The 15988-nt window shown below is 45.8% G+C and overlaps 1 protein-coding gene across 4 annotated transcripts in view; it reads right to left on the bottom strand.

The window, feature by feature from the left end:
• The window catches only part of SPAG1 (sperm associated antigen 1), a 99303-nt gene that overhangs the window by 26355 nt on the left and 56960 nt on the right, over positions 1 to 15988 (bottom strand). For all 4 annotated transcript variants that reach the window (XM_077270908.1, XM_077270911.1, XM_077270910.1 and 1 more), the window contains exons 11-12: positions 10904 to 11293; positions 10607 to 10706 (exon numbers count right to left, since the gene is read on the bottom strand). In XM_077270908.1, coding sequence (XP_077127023.1) covers positions 10607 to 10706; positions 10904 to 11293 — 490 coding nt within the window. The remainder of the gene's footprint in view (positions 1 to 10606; positions 10707 to 10903; positions 11294 to 15988) is intronic.

Genomic DNA, 15988 nt, shown 5'->3' with positions numbered 1-15988 from the left:
TCATTGAAAAAGTCAAATGGCGCTCCTTCCCTTCCGAGCCCTGCCGTGCGCCCAAACAGTGGTTTACCCCCACATATGAGGTATCAGCGTACTCAGGACAAATTGGACAACAACGTCCGTGGTCCAGTTTCTCCTTTTACCCTTGGGAAAATAAAAAAATTTTCGCTAAAATATCATTTTTGTGACTAAAAAGTTAAATGTTCATTTTTTACTTCCATGTTGCTTCTGCTGCTGTGAAACACCTGAAGGGTTAATAAACTTCTTGAATGTGGTTTTGAGCACCTTGAGGGGTGCAGTTTTTAGAATGGTGTCACTTTTGGGTATTTTCAGCCATATAGAACCCTCAAACTGACTTCAAATGTGAGGTGGTCCCTAAAAAAAATGGTTTTGTAAATTTTGTTGTAAAAATGAGAAATCACTGGTCAAATTTTAACCCTTATAACTTCCTAGCAAAAAAAAAATTTGTTTCCAAAATTGTGCTGATGTAAAGTAGACATGTGGGAAATGTTATTTATTAACTATTTTGTGTCACATAACTCTCTGGTTTAACAGAATAAAAATTCAAAATGTGAAAATTGCGAAATTTTCAAAATTTTTGCCAAATTTCCGTTTTTTTCACAAATAAACTCAGAAATTATCGACCTAAATTTACCACTAACATGAAGCCCAATATGTCACGAAAAAACAATCTCAGAATCGCTAGGATCCGTTGAAGCGTTCCTGAGTTATTACCTCATAAAGGGACACTGGTCAGAATTGCAAAAAACGGCAAGGTCATGAAGGGGTTAAAGCCTTTATAAACAAGAATAGGACAATAGCGTACATTGCTTACATAATAATAATAATAATAATAATAATAATAATAATAATAAACAACATCCCACTGGAATCAGTTCCTAGTCATTCATTAAAGGGTCATCCACCATTACTGCTCTCGGGTTGTGTGCACACATAGTGGTTCTGACTCTGATATTCTAAAATTGTGTAAAAAAACCCCAAAAACCGCTATTTATGAGCCAAAAAAAAAACTATGTGTGAACAAAGCCTTAGAGATACAGATGCAACAGACCTTGAAGGGAATCTGTCACCAGGTTTTTCCTTCCCCATATGAGAGCAGCATGATGTAGGGGCAGAGACCTTGATTTCAGCGATGTATGACTTACTCGGCTGCTTGCCGTAGTTTTGATAAAATCCCTGTTATGTCTGCTGCAGATCTACCAGTTCTCTACACACTGAGCTGTATAACCCCGCCCACACCACTGATTGGCTGCTTTCTGTGTACACTGTGCAGAAGCAGAAAGCTGCCAGTCAGTGGTGGGAGGCGGGGTTACACAGAGCATGAATATGGAGGACTACATGGAAGCAGGTTTACTAGTCCTCTAGTGATAATCTCCTGCTGATAAAACAGTCACTTTATTCAAATTCCACCAAGGAAAACATCTACAAGGGAATCTAGATTGTGAGTGATATCTGTAAAGCGCTGCAGAATTAATAAGTGTGTAAATAAATAATCTTCCTAGAGGCGCCTGAGAATAAGGATCCGTCAACAGCAGTTTGTTGATAATGTTCAGGTAGGAATCATAGAATCTTTTTTTCTCAGTGACAGAGTAAAACTGTAAGAGAATTCATGGGAACATAAAATATCACATATCTTTTCTATGTGCCGAGTACAAAGCCAATGGTGACGCTTCACTTTCAATGCCTTAAGGTAGAAGTTGTGTCTGAGCAGGACTCAGCTGGTGGCCGCCTCCACATTCCTTGTCTACACACTAACATTAATAGAAATGGAACGTCTAGGGCTGAGGATACACAAGGAATATTGTGTCGAACTTTACTGCAAAAAAGCACATAGAAATACAAGTTTTGCAGTATGGTGAGAAACCAGGTGACAGTATATTTAGTTATTGGGGGATTTACATGCAGATTTTAATAACCTTAATGGGGGCATTTGAGGCACATCTGTGGTGGACTGGTCATGTGGACAGAAAACAAAATATTGAACGCCTCCAAAACAGCACTGCCACAATGACCAGGCTACAATAACAATGCTACGTGACTGCAATCTGAGAGTTCTCACCACTGCATGGAAAAGGGGCAGCGAAAAAAGTTTTGCTTCCAAGAAAAGGTCCTGTTACATGTGAAATCTGAACATAAATATTCTAACAATGGTTTCCTGTTCCCAATTCCTTTACCTTAGGCTACTTTCACACTAGCGTCGTGCACTGCACGTCGCTATGCGTCGTTTTGTAGAAAAAACGCATCCTGCAAAAGTGCTTGCAGGATGCGTTTTTTCTCCATTGACTTGCATTAGCGACGCAGTGCGACGCATTGCCACACGTCGCAACCGTCGTGCGACGGTTACGTCGGACCGTCGCCACCAAAAAACGTTGCATGTAATGTTTTTTGGTGCATCGTGTCCGCCATTTCCGACCGCACATGCGCTGCCGGAACTCCGCCCCCGCCTCCCCGCACCTCACAATGGGGCAGCGGATGCGTTGAAAAACAGCATCCGCTGCCCCCGTTGTGCGGCGCTTCCACAGTATGCGTCGGTACGTCGCAACGTCGCATTGCAACGTGCAGTGCACGACGCTAGTGTGAAAGTAGCCTTACAAATCTCCTCCATTGCACACAACCATAGAGGTAAATGATACATGCTGGTTGCCCCTAGCCATCACTAGGGGGCGCTCACTGCATACAGACATATAAAATGCTGAGTCTGTGACCCCTACATGCCCAGCCATTGTCATCAGGGAAGATTTAGGGCTGAGATTTTACTAGCAGAACCAAATGACAATCACCTCTCCTCCTTTTGAGGTCATTTTTCCAGGTTCCTCTCTTGTAATAATTTTACAAAGTTTTATAGAGTTTTTGATGGTCAGAGTTGGTGTCATGGAAATTGAGGAGTCGGAGGTTTGGCTTACTGACTCCTCAGCCCTGCTAACAAGAACTCCAGGTATTGGCAGGCCTGCAATAAGGAATGGCTCACTCTTCTTGCATGCAAAAGACATATATACATATTGTATATATCAATAGAGATAGGTTTTATTTTATTCTATTTTTTAAAAATCATGTTTACTATTATAAAAGACAAACTCAAAAAATGGGATCACTAAGGATTTGTCATCATGGATGATGTACAAGCCAGGTCCCTAGGGCGAGAGCTGCAGAAAAATCACATTTCGTGTCATGCAATCAATCCCACAGAGGGTTAAGCTCCCTATTCTAGGATGTGTACGACAGCAATTTTCCAAGTCCAGGTGACACTGGGATCTACACACAAAGCTGTCACCTCCACAATGGTACGTAAACCGCGCACCTGCCAGATATAAATAGGATATTTCCTTAAAGGGATTGTCCAGTGTAATGTAAATGAGGCCTAATCCTTGTACCATGAGCACATCTCCCAGCCTCAGCCATACATGACACAGTCCGCACACACAGTGTCCCGCACACCGTCACCGCTGACCGCTGCACTCCGCTCATCTGTTTCAGGAATTAGACACTTCCTCCTTTCGCCAAATAACACACGACTCGTCAGCCTGTCTCCGATCTATGGCTGATGGACAGAGTGGCACACAGATGACGTCACATTCGCAATTTATGGATATGACTGCACTGTGGCTTGCTAAAGTATTCACCCCCTTGACTTTTTACCTATTTTGTTACGTTACAACCTGTGTTTAAATATTTTTGAAATCTGATTTGTGTGTGATTCATCAGCACTAAATAGTCGGTGAAGTGAGAAAAATATAGGCCTAAATTAAATTTATGGGATCAAGTAACTAAAAATTGCCATGTGCATATGTATTCACCCCTTTTGCTATGAAGCCCCTAAAAATTTCTGCTGCAAGCAATTACCTTCACAATAGTCACATGTTTAGTGGAAAGAAGTCCCCCTGTGGGCAATCTAAGTGTCACATGTTTGTCAGTATATACACTTTACCTTTTCTGAAAGGCCAAGAGGCTGCAACACCAATAAGCAAGAGGCTCCACTAACCAAACACCATGAAGACCAAGGAGATCTCCAAACACGTCAGGGACAACGTTGTTGAGAAGTAAAAAAGTATCCCAATCTCTGATGATCCCATGGAGCACCATCAAATCCACTATCACCGAATGGAAAGAACATGTGTCACTGAGATACAGCGACAGAGTGGCATCAGACGATCACAGAGCCTAGTGACACATACATCTGCGGTAGTTAGCACAGCTTCACCGCCCTATTAGCAGTTCTAGCTTTCTTTGCTCTGGTGCTGCAAGGGTTAAATGGCTTAGTTGGACTCCTGGAGTTCTCTGTCTGGGGTTGTATCAGCTGTTCTGAGTTTGGTACTCCCAGCAGGCCTTAAGGCCCCGTCTCACATAGCGATTTACCAACGATCACGAGCAGCGATACGACCTGGCCGTGATCGTTGGTAAGTCGCTGTGTGGTCGCTGGGGAGCTGTCACACAGACAGCTCTCTCCAGCGACCAACGATCAGGGGAACGACTTCGGCATCGTTGAAACTGTCTTCAACGATGCCGAAGTCCCCCTGCAGCACCCGGGTAACCAGGGTAAACATCGGGTTACTAAGCGCAGGGCCGCGCTTAGTAACCCGATGTTTACCCTGGTTACCAAAAAAAACAAACAGTACATACTCACCATCTGATGCCCGTCAGGTCCCTTGCCGTCTGCTTCCTGCTCTGACTGAGTGCCGCCGTACAGTGAGAGCAGAGCGCAGCGATGACGTCACTGCTGTGCTGTGCTCTCACTGTACGGCGGCTCAGTCAGAGCAGGAAGCAGACGGCAAGGGACCTGACGGACATCAGATGGTGAGTATGTACTGTTTGGTTTTTTTTACATTTACGCTGGTAACCAGGGTAAACATCGGGTTACTAAGCGCGGCCCTGCGCTTAGTAACCCGATGTTTACCCTGGTTACCAGTGAAGACATCGCTGGATCAGTGTCACACACACCGATTCAGCGATGTCAGCGGGACCTCAACGACCAAAAAAAGGTCCAGGCCATTCCGACACGACCAGCGATCGCAGCAGGGGCCTGGTCGCTGGTACGTGTCACACATAGCGAGATCGCTACTGAGGTCGCTGTTGCGTCACAAAACTTGTGACTCAGCAGCGATCTCGCTATGTGAGACGGGGCCTTAAGGGTGCGTGTCCACGTTCAGGATGGCCGGCGGTATCGTTGGAGCGGCGAAGCCCCGTCCCCTTTCTGGGACGCGATGATGCCGGATGTGTACTGTACACATCTGGGATCATCGCACCCCTCGCCATAGGGCCCTGTGATATTACTTGCGGCGATGCAGCGTTGCCGCAGGTAGCACGGACATGCTGCGATCTGAAAAGACGCACAGCATGTCCGGAGTCGCAGGGCCGCCGCGTGCGGGTTTCCACGCATAGTGGACACGGGATTTCAAAAAATCCCCTCCACTGTGCTGGAACATCTGGACGCTGCGTGTTTGACGCTGCAGCTCTGCGCAGCGTCAAACAAGCAGAGTTTACTGACCGTGGACACTCACCCTTAGAACCCACCTCCCTGCTTCTGTCCTTGCCAGTGATAGTGACCACTACCTGGTTTGGAGTTTAAGGGTATGTGTCCACGTTCAGGATTGCATCAGGATTTGGTCAGGATTTTCCATCAGTTTTTGTAAGCCAAAACCAGGAGTGGAACAATTAGTATAATAGAAACATATGCACCACTTCTGCATTTATCACCCACTCCTGGTTTTCGCTTACAAATACTGATGCAAAATCCTGACCAGATCCTGATGCAATCCTGAACGTGGACACATACCCTAAAGGGGAGAGGTCAGTGTTTGGAGTAGGCGGTTGGAGAGTTTTTCAGGAGATTGCTGAGTGGAGCTGGTATAGGCTACGTTCACATTTGCGTTGTGCGCCGCAGCGTCGGCGCCGCAGCGCACAACGCAAGCAAAAACGCATGCACAACGCTGCGTTTTGCGCCGCATGCGTCCTTTTTTTAATTGATTTTGGACGCAGCAAAAATGCAACTTGCTGCGTCCTCTGCGCCCAGACGCGGGCGCCGCAGCGATGCATGCGGCGCAAAACGCAAGTGCGACGCATGTCCATGCGCCCCCATGTTAAATATAGGGGCGCATGACGCATGCGACGCTGCGGCGCCCGACGCTGCGGCGCACACCGCAAATGTGAACGTAGCCTTACATGTTTATCCTTACCCTCTCCCATTTGTTTAATTCTTTCCTATTCCTCACGTTTCCCACTCTGTTGGTTTGTGAGTTTATATGTATGATTGTGGCTTTCTTTTAACCCTGTCTGTCTCATTAGTGTTTGTCTATACACTTCGGCCTCACACCTCCCTAGGTGGAGGAGGGAAAAGATAAGGGTAAGATAGGAGCATAGCACCCAGTCTCTCCATCATCCGGGGCAATCCGGGGGACAGGGATATAGCCTAGGGCGCCCCTAGTTCCAGGGATTGTGTAGGTTCCCACAGTTCCTTGTCTCTATGTGACATGATGCCACAACAAACCTGACAAGAGAGGGTCGCCCACTAAAACTCCCAGCCCAGGCAAGGAGGGCATTAATCAGAGAGGCAGCACAGAGACCAGAGGTAACCCTGAAGGAGCTGCAGAGTTCCCAAGCAGAGACTGGAGTATCTGTCCATACGACCACAATAAGCCATACACTCCATAGAGGTGGCCTTTATGGAAGAGTGGGCATAAAAAAGCCTTTACTTGCACACTAAAATTATAAGGCTCATATTGAGTTTGCCAAAAGACATGTGGGAGACTCCCCATATCTATGGAGGAAGGTGCTATGGTTAGATGAGACCAAAATTGAATTTTCTGACCACAAAGGTAAACGCTATGTCTGGCGCCAAACCAACAAAGCTCATCGCCCCAAGAACATCATCCCCAGTGAAACATGGTGGTGGCAGCAGCATGCTGTGGGATGTTTTTTGGCAGCAGGGACAGGGAAAATTATTTGAGGTTAAAATGGATAGTGCAAAATACAGAAATATTCTTGAGCAAAACCGGTTTCCACCTGTCAGTGATTTGAGACTAGGACAGAGGTTCACTTTCCAACAAGATAATGACAAAGCATACTGCTAAAGCAACACTGCAGTGGTTTAAGGGGAAACATGTAAATGTTTTGGAGGGGCCTAGTTAGTGATGAGCGAATATACTCGTTACCTGAGATTTCTCAAGCACACTCGGGGGTCCTCCGAGTATTTTTTTTTAGTGCTCGGAAATTTAGCTTTTATTGTTAGCCAGCATAAGTACATGTGGGGGTTGCCTGGTTGCTAGGGAATCCCCACATATACTTATGCTGGCTAACAGATGTAAATCATTCAGCTGCAGCAATGAAAACTAAATTTCCGAGCACTAAAAAATACTCAGAGGACCCCCGAGCGTGCGCGGAAAATCTCGAGTAACGAGTATATTCGCTCATCACTAGTCCTAGTCAAAACCCAGACATTAATCCAATTGAGAATCTGTGGTCAGACCTGAAGATTGCGGTTCACCAGAGGAAACCATCTAACTTGAAGGAGCTGGAGCAGTATTGTCATGAGAAATGGGCAAAAATCCCAGTGGCAAGACGAGGAAAGCACATAAAGGAGGCTCTATAAAGTACTGACTTTAGGGGGGTGAATAGTTATGCACACTGAAGTTTTCAGTTATTTTGTACTATTTGTTGTTTGCATCACAAGAAATAGAAACCAAATGTTCACAGTTGTAAGTATGTTCTTTACATAAACTGATGCACACCCTCAAAAAAACACAGTGAAATTCCAGGTTGCAAGGTAGCAAAACATGAAAAATGCCAAAAGGGTGAATACTTTCGTAAGCCACTGTGAGGCTATGTGCACACGTCAGGATTATTTGCAGAAATTTCCTGAACAAAACCGGACTTTTTCAGCAGGAAATCCACACGTCTTTTTTGCGCGTTTTTCTCGCGTTTTTTTTCTGGAGCTTCCCAATGCAATAAATAGCGGGAAATCCGCGAAAAATCCGCAAAATTAATGAACATGCTGCGCTTTTTTCCGCGATGTGTTTTTCTCGCGGAAAAAAACGCAACATTTGCACAAAAATTGCGGATTGCATTCTATTAATAGGATGCTTAATGGATGCGTTTATATTGCGAAAAAACAGTCTGAAAAACAACGAACATGTGATACAACGCGTACGTGCAATATGGACGTCTGAATGAGGCCTACTGTGCACTTCTGCGGAAATAGTAATATTACAGAGGTTTTCCCATATTAATGAGCATGTGGCAGAGGGCAGGGAACGAGTTAAGAAGAAACAACCCACCTCTCCCTGCTTATTTCCTGCAGTGATCACATGCTGTGCATTACTCACATGACCACTGCAGCTAATCACTGGCAGAAGCAGCTGGAGCCGCCTGAAGATGAGGAAGTGAGTATCGTTTTGTTTTATTCACCCTATTTCCTGTTTATATCTACGTTTCTACAAGTATTGGAAAGCCCCTTCAAAGGGTAGTTCCATTACAAAAGGTATTGATGACCTATTCTTAGGATAGGTCATTAATATCTGTTCAGTGGTGGTCCAACACCCGGCACCCCCAGCAGGTAAGCTGGTCTCAGCTGTGGTCGGATAGAAGTAGCTCAGACGCCGAACAGAACAGCTCCATCAACTGTTTAATGGCCACAGATTTGTTCCTATTCCCTAGGAAGGGATCTGCAGTCCTTGGCACTGGCCACAAAATGGTTGATGAAGCTGTTGATCTGGCGTTGATGACCTGTGGGTAGGTCATAAATATCATTGCAGTGGAACTACCCTTTAGATAAAGGATTGAAGAAAAGTAATGGACACCATAAACGTGTAATAAAACTAAATATGAGCAATTTCGATTCACGTTGCCCTTGTCCAGGGCTCAGTTGAGTACTCCGTGGTGGCCAATCTTCCCATCAGCACCCAGAATCCTCAGGCCGGTATTCTTGCGCTTAGTAGACCCTACCACATCAAGAAGTCATGGGAGGCTTAGTCATGGCATGGTGGGGCCTAGTAAGTGCTGGACAGCCGAGGCTACCAGGTGCACGGAAGACCAGACTGGACACCGGGGAATGTAGGGGGCATTTATATAAACCTAGAAGGCAACTACCATAATCCACTTCCAGTGGGATTGCAGACATTCACCTTTATATATCCGAGCCAGTTATTTTTGTGCAATAGACGGTGTGATATTCCCAGCCCTCTACTGTATTTATATCCTGTGGGAGGACATCTGATAATGTCAGCAGATACCTCTAGGGGGGTGCTGCACTGCTTTATAGGAGGTTTTTGGTATTTTGTCTTGTTGGGTTTGTCTGTTTTTCCAAGCTTGATGAGGTAGTAATGGTGGTTTATTCAACGCGTTTCAGGGTCTTAGTGACCCCTTCTTCAGGACAGTCCCACACAGAACAACAATAGGCTAATATTCATCTCATTTACTCTGGTTGCTCGTTATTTAGGAGCGCTCGTTTCCTGATAATCAGCCTTTTTAAGCTCTCGATTCCCCAAAGAACGAGCAAAACGTGACATCCCCAGTACCAGACCAATCAGTAATACTACACCAGAGTGCTGCTGCTATGTGCCCCTATAAGACGTCTATGATCTGGAGCCGCCCTTTTGATATAATAAACTGAGACCAGCAAAATAAGGCTAGTTTCACACTAGCGTTAACTGCAATACGTCGCAAATGCGTCGTTTTTGCGAAACGCCGCATCCAGCAAAAGTTTTTGCTGGATACGTTGTTTCGTCATAGAGTAACATTAGCGACGCATTTGCGACGCATTTGCGACGCATTTCCAAACGGTGAATGCGTTTGGCGGCGTTTGGGCGTATGGTAGCGGTCCGTCGGGAAAAAAAAACGCTACATGTAACGTTTTTTGCTCCCGACGGTCCGCTTTTTCCGACCGCGCATGCGCAGTCGGAACTCCGCCCCCACCTCCCCGCACTTCCCCGCACATCACAATGGGGCAGCGGATGCGTGGGAAATATGCATCCGCTGCCCCCGTTGTGCGGCGGAGAACACACTAGCGTCGGGAACGTCGGCCCGACGCACAGCGACGGGTTGTTCCCGACGCTAGTGTGAAAGTAGCCTTACACTGCAGATTGTACTTTTACATTTTTTTTGCTCAGCAAACCAGACTGACCTGCATTTCAGCAAAGTGGATCCGGTAAGTGGAATGTGAGCACACACCTACCCTGTATAAAATGCCTCTGCTTGTGACGCTGATTAACCCTTGCAGCAGGCTCGGGCCCATGCTGACCTGCATGTAATAACGGATGGCCCTTCTGACCCGATGCGCTGTGGGTACTAGTTAAGCAGGAATGCTGACAGCTCACACCATGCCCTCCGTCATTACCATGTGACTCAGATATTAATATAAACTATTAACAGCAGCAGCCGAGGATGGGACTGCACAGAGGTCATCTGCAGGTATACGGCCGCCGGGGGACATCGGCAGATCTCGCTCTCTGCTCCTACCTTGACTTTTGATCCCAGGGATCCTGTAACAATTTGAGGACCTTGGAGGTGACGATTGCACATTGGGACTTACGCTTATTAGCAGCACAAGCCATTAACCCCTCACAGCCAGGTCTGACCCCATTGTAAATCAATAACTTACTTGTTGCAGTCTTCGATGCAGTCTGCGCAGTTCCCGTCCTTCAGCTGGCACGCCGCTCGGTTAGAGTACAAGATCGCCAGTTCTTCTGCATCCCCTGAACCTGGAGAGTAGGAGGAAAGCTTTCGTTAGCAGGCAGGCAGCACTGCAGCACAGGCTGCTACCACTGCAGTAGCTCAGCGCAGGTAGTGCAAGCACCAGAAGACGGCACATAATGTAAACCGCACCACTAAGAAAAGCCGAGGCTGAGCCAGAACACTACACTAGTAATCGACATTACGAGGATCAGACAGAACTGACCTGTGCCCTTGAGGTTCTCGATCGCCTCCGAGTACTTGATTGAAGCCTCCCCGAATTGGCCATTCTTAAAAAGCTGGTTGCCCTCATTTTTCAGCTGTGCAGCAAGAGGAAGCGCCTGTGATGACAGCTTGGCTTCCTGGCTGCCAGTCCGAGCCTTCTGATTAGCCTTACCGCCGGGCTGCTCGGGTTTTCCCTGCGGCTTGACGAGGTTTTTAGGATTGCCATTGCTCTCCTTCTTTACTCCGTTCTGAGCGCTCGGGGTGCTGTACCGGGGAGTCTGGTTGATCTCTTCCTTTTCATTGCCTTTCTTAGGAGAAAACTTTTTTTGAGCATTCCCCATTTCAATCAGCTCGGCTGCAGTCTCTCCTCCTCCCGCTGTCACACCGGCTTCTACAAGGAAGTTACAGGCTTAGTATCGACATCATCAGAGCAAACTACTGTACAGCCTACAGGAGGGGTGTGATGTAGTCACCCGGGAGGATAGCCGAGCAATACAGCTGGCCTAGCACGGAAAATACACACGCAAGGAAAAGCAAATCCGGCTAGTGCCCTGCACCCTGCACACCGGGGCAATGTCACAGGCGTATATGCGGTATACGCCATATATCGGCAGCCAGGCCCCTGCCAGCTCAGCAATTTACACACCAAACACAATAGTCATTCTTCAGGCTGACCATTTGTATGCTGGAGCAGTCAGGGGCAGGGAGGGTCAGATCCTGACACAGCATGGGATACACTAATACTGGACCTAATCTGCAGTCCTACCTATGTGCGTGTTCACACAGGGCGGATATGCTGCAGGTTCTCCGAGCAGAAAATCCGCAGCATCTAAGAGGTGTGTGCTGTCCGGATTTACCAGGCTGAAAATCTGTATTGCAGTGGCTGCGATTTTAAGAAATGTCACCCGGGCACTACAAAGGGTTTTATAAACTCTCATCCACACACTGCAGGGAAAATCCAGGCACAAATGGTCTTGAATGTCACTCCGTGGCAATTCATGCTGCAGATTTTCACAGCAGATTTTTGCCCGTTGCAATGCATGTTGTGAGATTAAAGCACAGCAAAATCTGTAAAATAAATCTGCTATCATCATCTAAAACGTGTGCAAGCAACTGCCTGCAATGCTCCACTGCTAAAGCCATTATATGAAAGGGACCGTCTGGTTCAAACAATAGGATAGGGGATAATAACTTGTTGATCGATAGGGGTCCGACCGCTGGGACCCTCACTGATTGGCAGAACGGGGAACTTTTATCCCCATTAGAATAGATCTGCAGTGCGCACGTCAAATCAGTCCCAAGTAGCATAGTTAATTTGGGCCACTATACCCACGGACGGGCTGGGAGTTTCGGACATAATGTGAATTAAAAAGAGCAGCCGCTATACGGTCATGTGAATTAGCCCTTAGTGGGGTATAGACAACCATGAATAATAAGAATACTGTATGGATAAAGGAGAATACTAGTTTATAGTGTAATCTCGGCTATATATATATGATAATTATATATTTATTTACTGTATATAGCACTTGGGGTTAGATCCACACTTTTTCCTCTGCATTCACATGAATGGCACTAAGCTGCTGTGAGCGGCAGCACCAGGCACAACCAGGACAATATATTTTTTCCTGAATCCATATAAAACCCATAGTAAACAATCATACAATCACTTACACATTTCAGATCCTATGCAGGTCCTTACTCATATCATAAACGGGCTTCAATATCACAGATCATTTGTGGACCTACACGTCTGGAAGAACTACAGTTACCAGGATCACCTGCCAGCTGGTGTGACGTGAATTACAACAGTAGTAGCGGTTTTCAGAATTGAAGAACCAAATATTGACCGGCCAAAGCATTAGACCGCTTGCCTAGTATTATATGCAGGTCCTATGCACATTAGGCCAGCGTCAGATGAGCCCCCGATATTGTCAGGTTCAGTAACAGTCTGATGTGTGGGGGGTCCCAACAGATTATGTCGCAGGAGATCTGAAATCGGACATGCCGGAAATCTGTCAATCTTTTTGTTCTGTAAGGGTGCGTACTGTGTCCCCATAGGGGCATACATCCGAGATCCCACGTAAAATGGTGCCATAGACTGTAATGGTGACGGCAGAGCTCGCCTTCACTGTACTGTGCACTTTTTGGGAGGGTACCCCTACAGAAGAAGGACACTCAGATGCAGACTACTATATCTGAGTGTCTACCACCTATAGGCGTACACTCCTGAAAACTAAAATGATGCACGGCAGAGCACACGTCGTCACCATTACAGTCTAGGACCACATCGGTGATTGCGTCCGGACCCCGTTTTGCAGGGGATTTCGGACATTTACCCCTATGGGGACAGAGAACGCAATGTGAAAGCACCCTAAGAAATAAGCCGATGCCAGAGAAGTCTGACACCGGCCCTCTCATCTCATCCCTCAGCAGAGGGAGCGCTCCTGTGTAATCTCTGCCGACAGAATGATGGTTATCTAAAGTGTATGGTGGGCTTCAGCCTCCATTGTAGTTCTGTCCTGTGAAGTGCACAAGACCTGATTGTCCCACGGTATCTGGCAGCTAAACATTACCAGCAGATTCTTTCAAGAGGACCTTCACCTGGTCAAAAGTGGCCATTTTTTTTATTCTTTTATTCCTGCTGCTAATCTGAATTTTACATTTCTGTCTATTTTTACTCTCTCATAGGGTTCCAGAGATATGGACCTTTCTATTCAGTGCTCACGTCTATGGTCTTTACTAAGGGGGTGTGGCTCACATGGTAATTATGCAGAGCAGCTTAAACACACGCCCCCGAGAATCTTGTGAGCCATGCCTCCTTTGCAAAGACCATAAAAATGTGCATTAAAACTAAAAGCCCAAAATTTTGCAGCCAAATGGCAGATTTAAAATAAAAGCAAATTGATGGAGCAGCAGGAATAAAATCAGAGCACAAACATGACCCCTTTTGACCTTGTGACAGGTCCCCTTTAAAGGGATATTTTAGCCTAAACAAGTAATGGCCAATCCCCTGGACAGCTGATAACTGTTAGTCCCAGCGAGGAAACCTCCTGATATAGTCAGAATTTAAAACACTGTTCTCCCCGGCCACCAGCCAGGAGGAACTGAATGGTGTGGCAGGCTACACATGCACCCTACACACGAGAAAGTGTTGCACTTCAACTTCTTCGTCCTTGCACAGACTTTAATATATGTGTCACCATTCAACTCGTCGAGGAATCGGGCGGCACGACTCCTTCGTTACCACAGTGAGACCCTCACCAATCTACCAGTTCTCACCCATCCTTGTTTAGACTGGAAGACCCTATTAGATCCTGAAAGTGGTGAAACACAGCCATTATGGATGGGAACAATTTTCCCAGCACATCCCAGAATTTCTCTATCTGATTGAGACCTGAGTAATTTGGAGACCAAGTTACCACCATGAACCTTGTCAGGTTCCTCGGTACTTTACTGCACAATTTTTTGCAGGGGTGCAGGCAAATTCTCCTGCTGAAAAAGGGCAGTGCCATTCGGGAATATTCCTGTCATGAAAGGTTTTACTTGGTTTCTACAATGTTCAGGGAGGTGGTACATGTCAAAGTAACATCCGCATGAAGGCCAAGGCCCAAATCGTCTTAGCAGAACATTGCCCAGGCCAATAATAACAATTATTTCTTGTTTATTTGTTTTGCAGACTGAGCTGCCGTTAACAATAAGCAGCACTTTATAATTAGTCAGTAATTATACAGTGGAAAGCTGAACACTACATGAGACCGCAACCTCGGGCTGATCGGTGTGTGACACATCAGGTCCTGCCACCCAATATCTACCGCCAAAGATCTACAAGTGGCCGATGATCATGGCAATGACGCTCCGTGGTTCCCTAGGGCCACCAGTCCTTTCAAGTTAATATTATGTAAGGGACTACTGTCATACACATGCCTTTGTGGTGACCAGTTAAGTAACGCCACTCATAAAAGGGTTTAATAAATGCTTTAACCTTTGTACTATGGACCGAGGAGTTATTTACTGCAATTCTTAAAGGTATCAATGAATCAAGATTATTTCTGAGAGTCTTCAAGAGGACAAAAAATGATTATTATCCAAAAACAGATAAAATAAAAGCAATGTAAGAGTTAAAATAGCCTGAAAATCCCAGTAATAGGAGATTTTCCTCCTGCAGTGCTCAGCACACATGAAACAAGTGGCGGCCTGCTGTCTCCTGATGAGTGCGAGCAGGAATAATCAGTGCAAATTCCATAATGTAATCCAGATATAGACATACAAGTCTGTACACCACAATCAGAAGAACGCTCCGATAATTCCTTAAAGGGAATGTCCAGGAATCACATGACATCGCACAGCGATGGATGAAATACTGAGTCTAGGGACACAGCAGAACACCACAGTGTACAGATATGAGCGGCCCGGCCCCAGCACAGTCCATGGCTGGATCCCACTATTATTTAGAAAACTATTCTGCACACTCATGGACTACAATCATTCCTCCAAGTAATTGGAGGCACACTTTCAGCATTATACGGTTCTGAAAACCCAAAAATCAATGACAATAATCTACGATTTTGACACTCTGCCACGGGAAGTGGGAAGCAGGGTGCTCCTAAAATCAATATGAGACAAACCAGTTTGTATTGTTTCTTTTTGGAACCAACCTATATGTAGCTCCTAACACATTGTTGGTATAAAGTTTATTCTTGGTTCCCCATAGACAAGCATGCTCAGTTTGGGTGAGCATGCATGTTTATTCCAATAGGGAGAATAAGCAATATACTGTATTAATAAGCAGCTGCCAGACACCTACGCTGTCCTTTGATTGCCATGTGACCTTCCATACCCATGGCACATCATATCAAAATCGTCACGTGCAGTCAGTTTTCGTATAACATGTATGGAGATTTAGTATCATGATCATCGGCATTTAGTACATTTTTCATCTGACTTGTGAATAACTGATCGATCGCCACAATCATAATTCATGTACAGATACACTGTACGCATGAACACCAGAAATCAGAGCTTCGGACTCAGATTTCTGCTGTAGACGCTTTTAAAAATATATTTAAATATTAGACACATAGAT

Source organism: Ranitomeya variabilis, chromosome 6 (genome assembly GCF_051348905.1).
Source record: "Ranitomeya variabilis isolate aRanVar5 chromosome 6, aRanVar5.hap1, whole genome shotgun sequence".
NCBI classification, from domain to species: domain Eukaryota; kingdom Metazoa; phylum Chordata; class Amphibia; order Anura; family Dendrobatidae; genus Ranitomeya; species Ranitomeya variabilis.
Note: the sequence above shows the minus strand (reverse complement) of the source record. Positions and strands in the feature narration are given on the sequence as shown.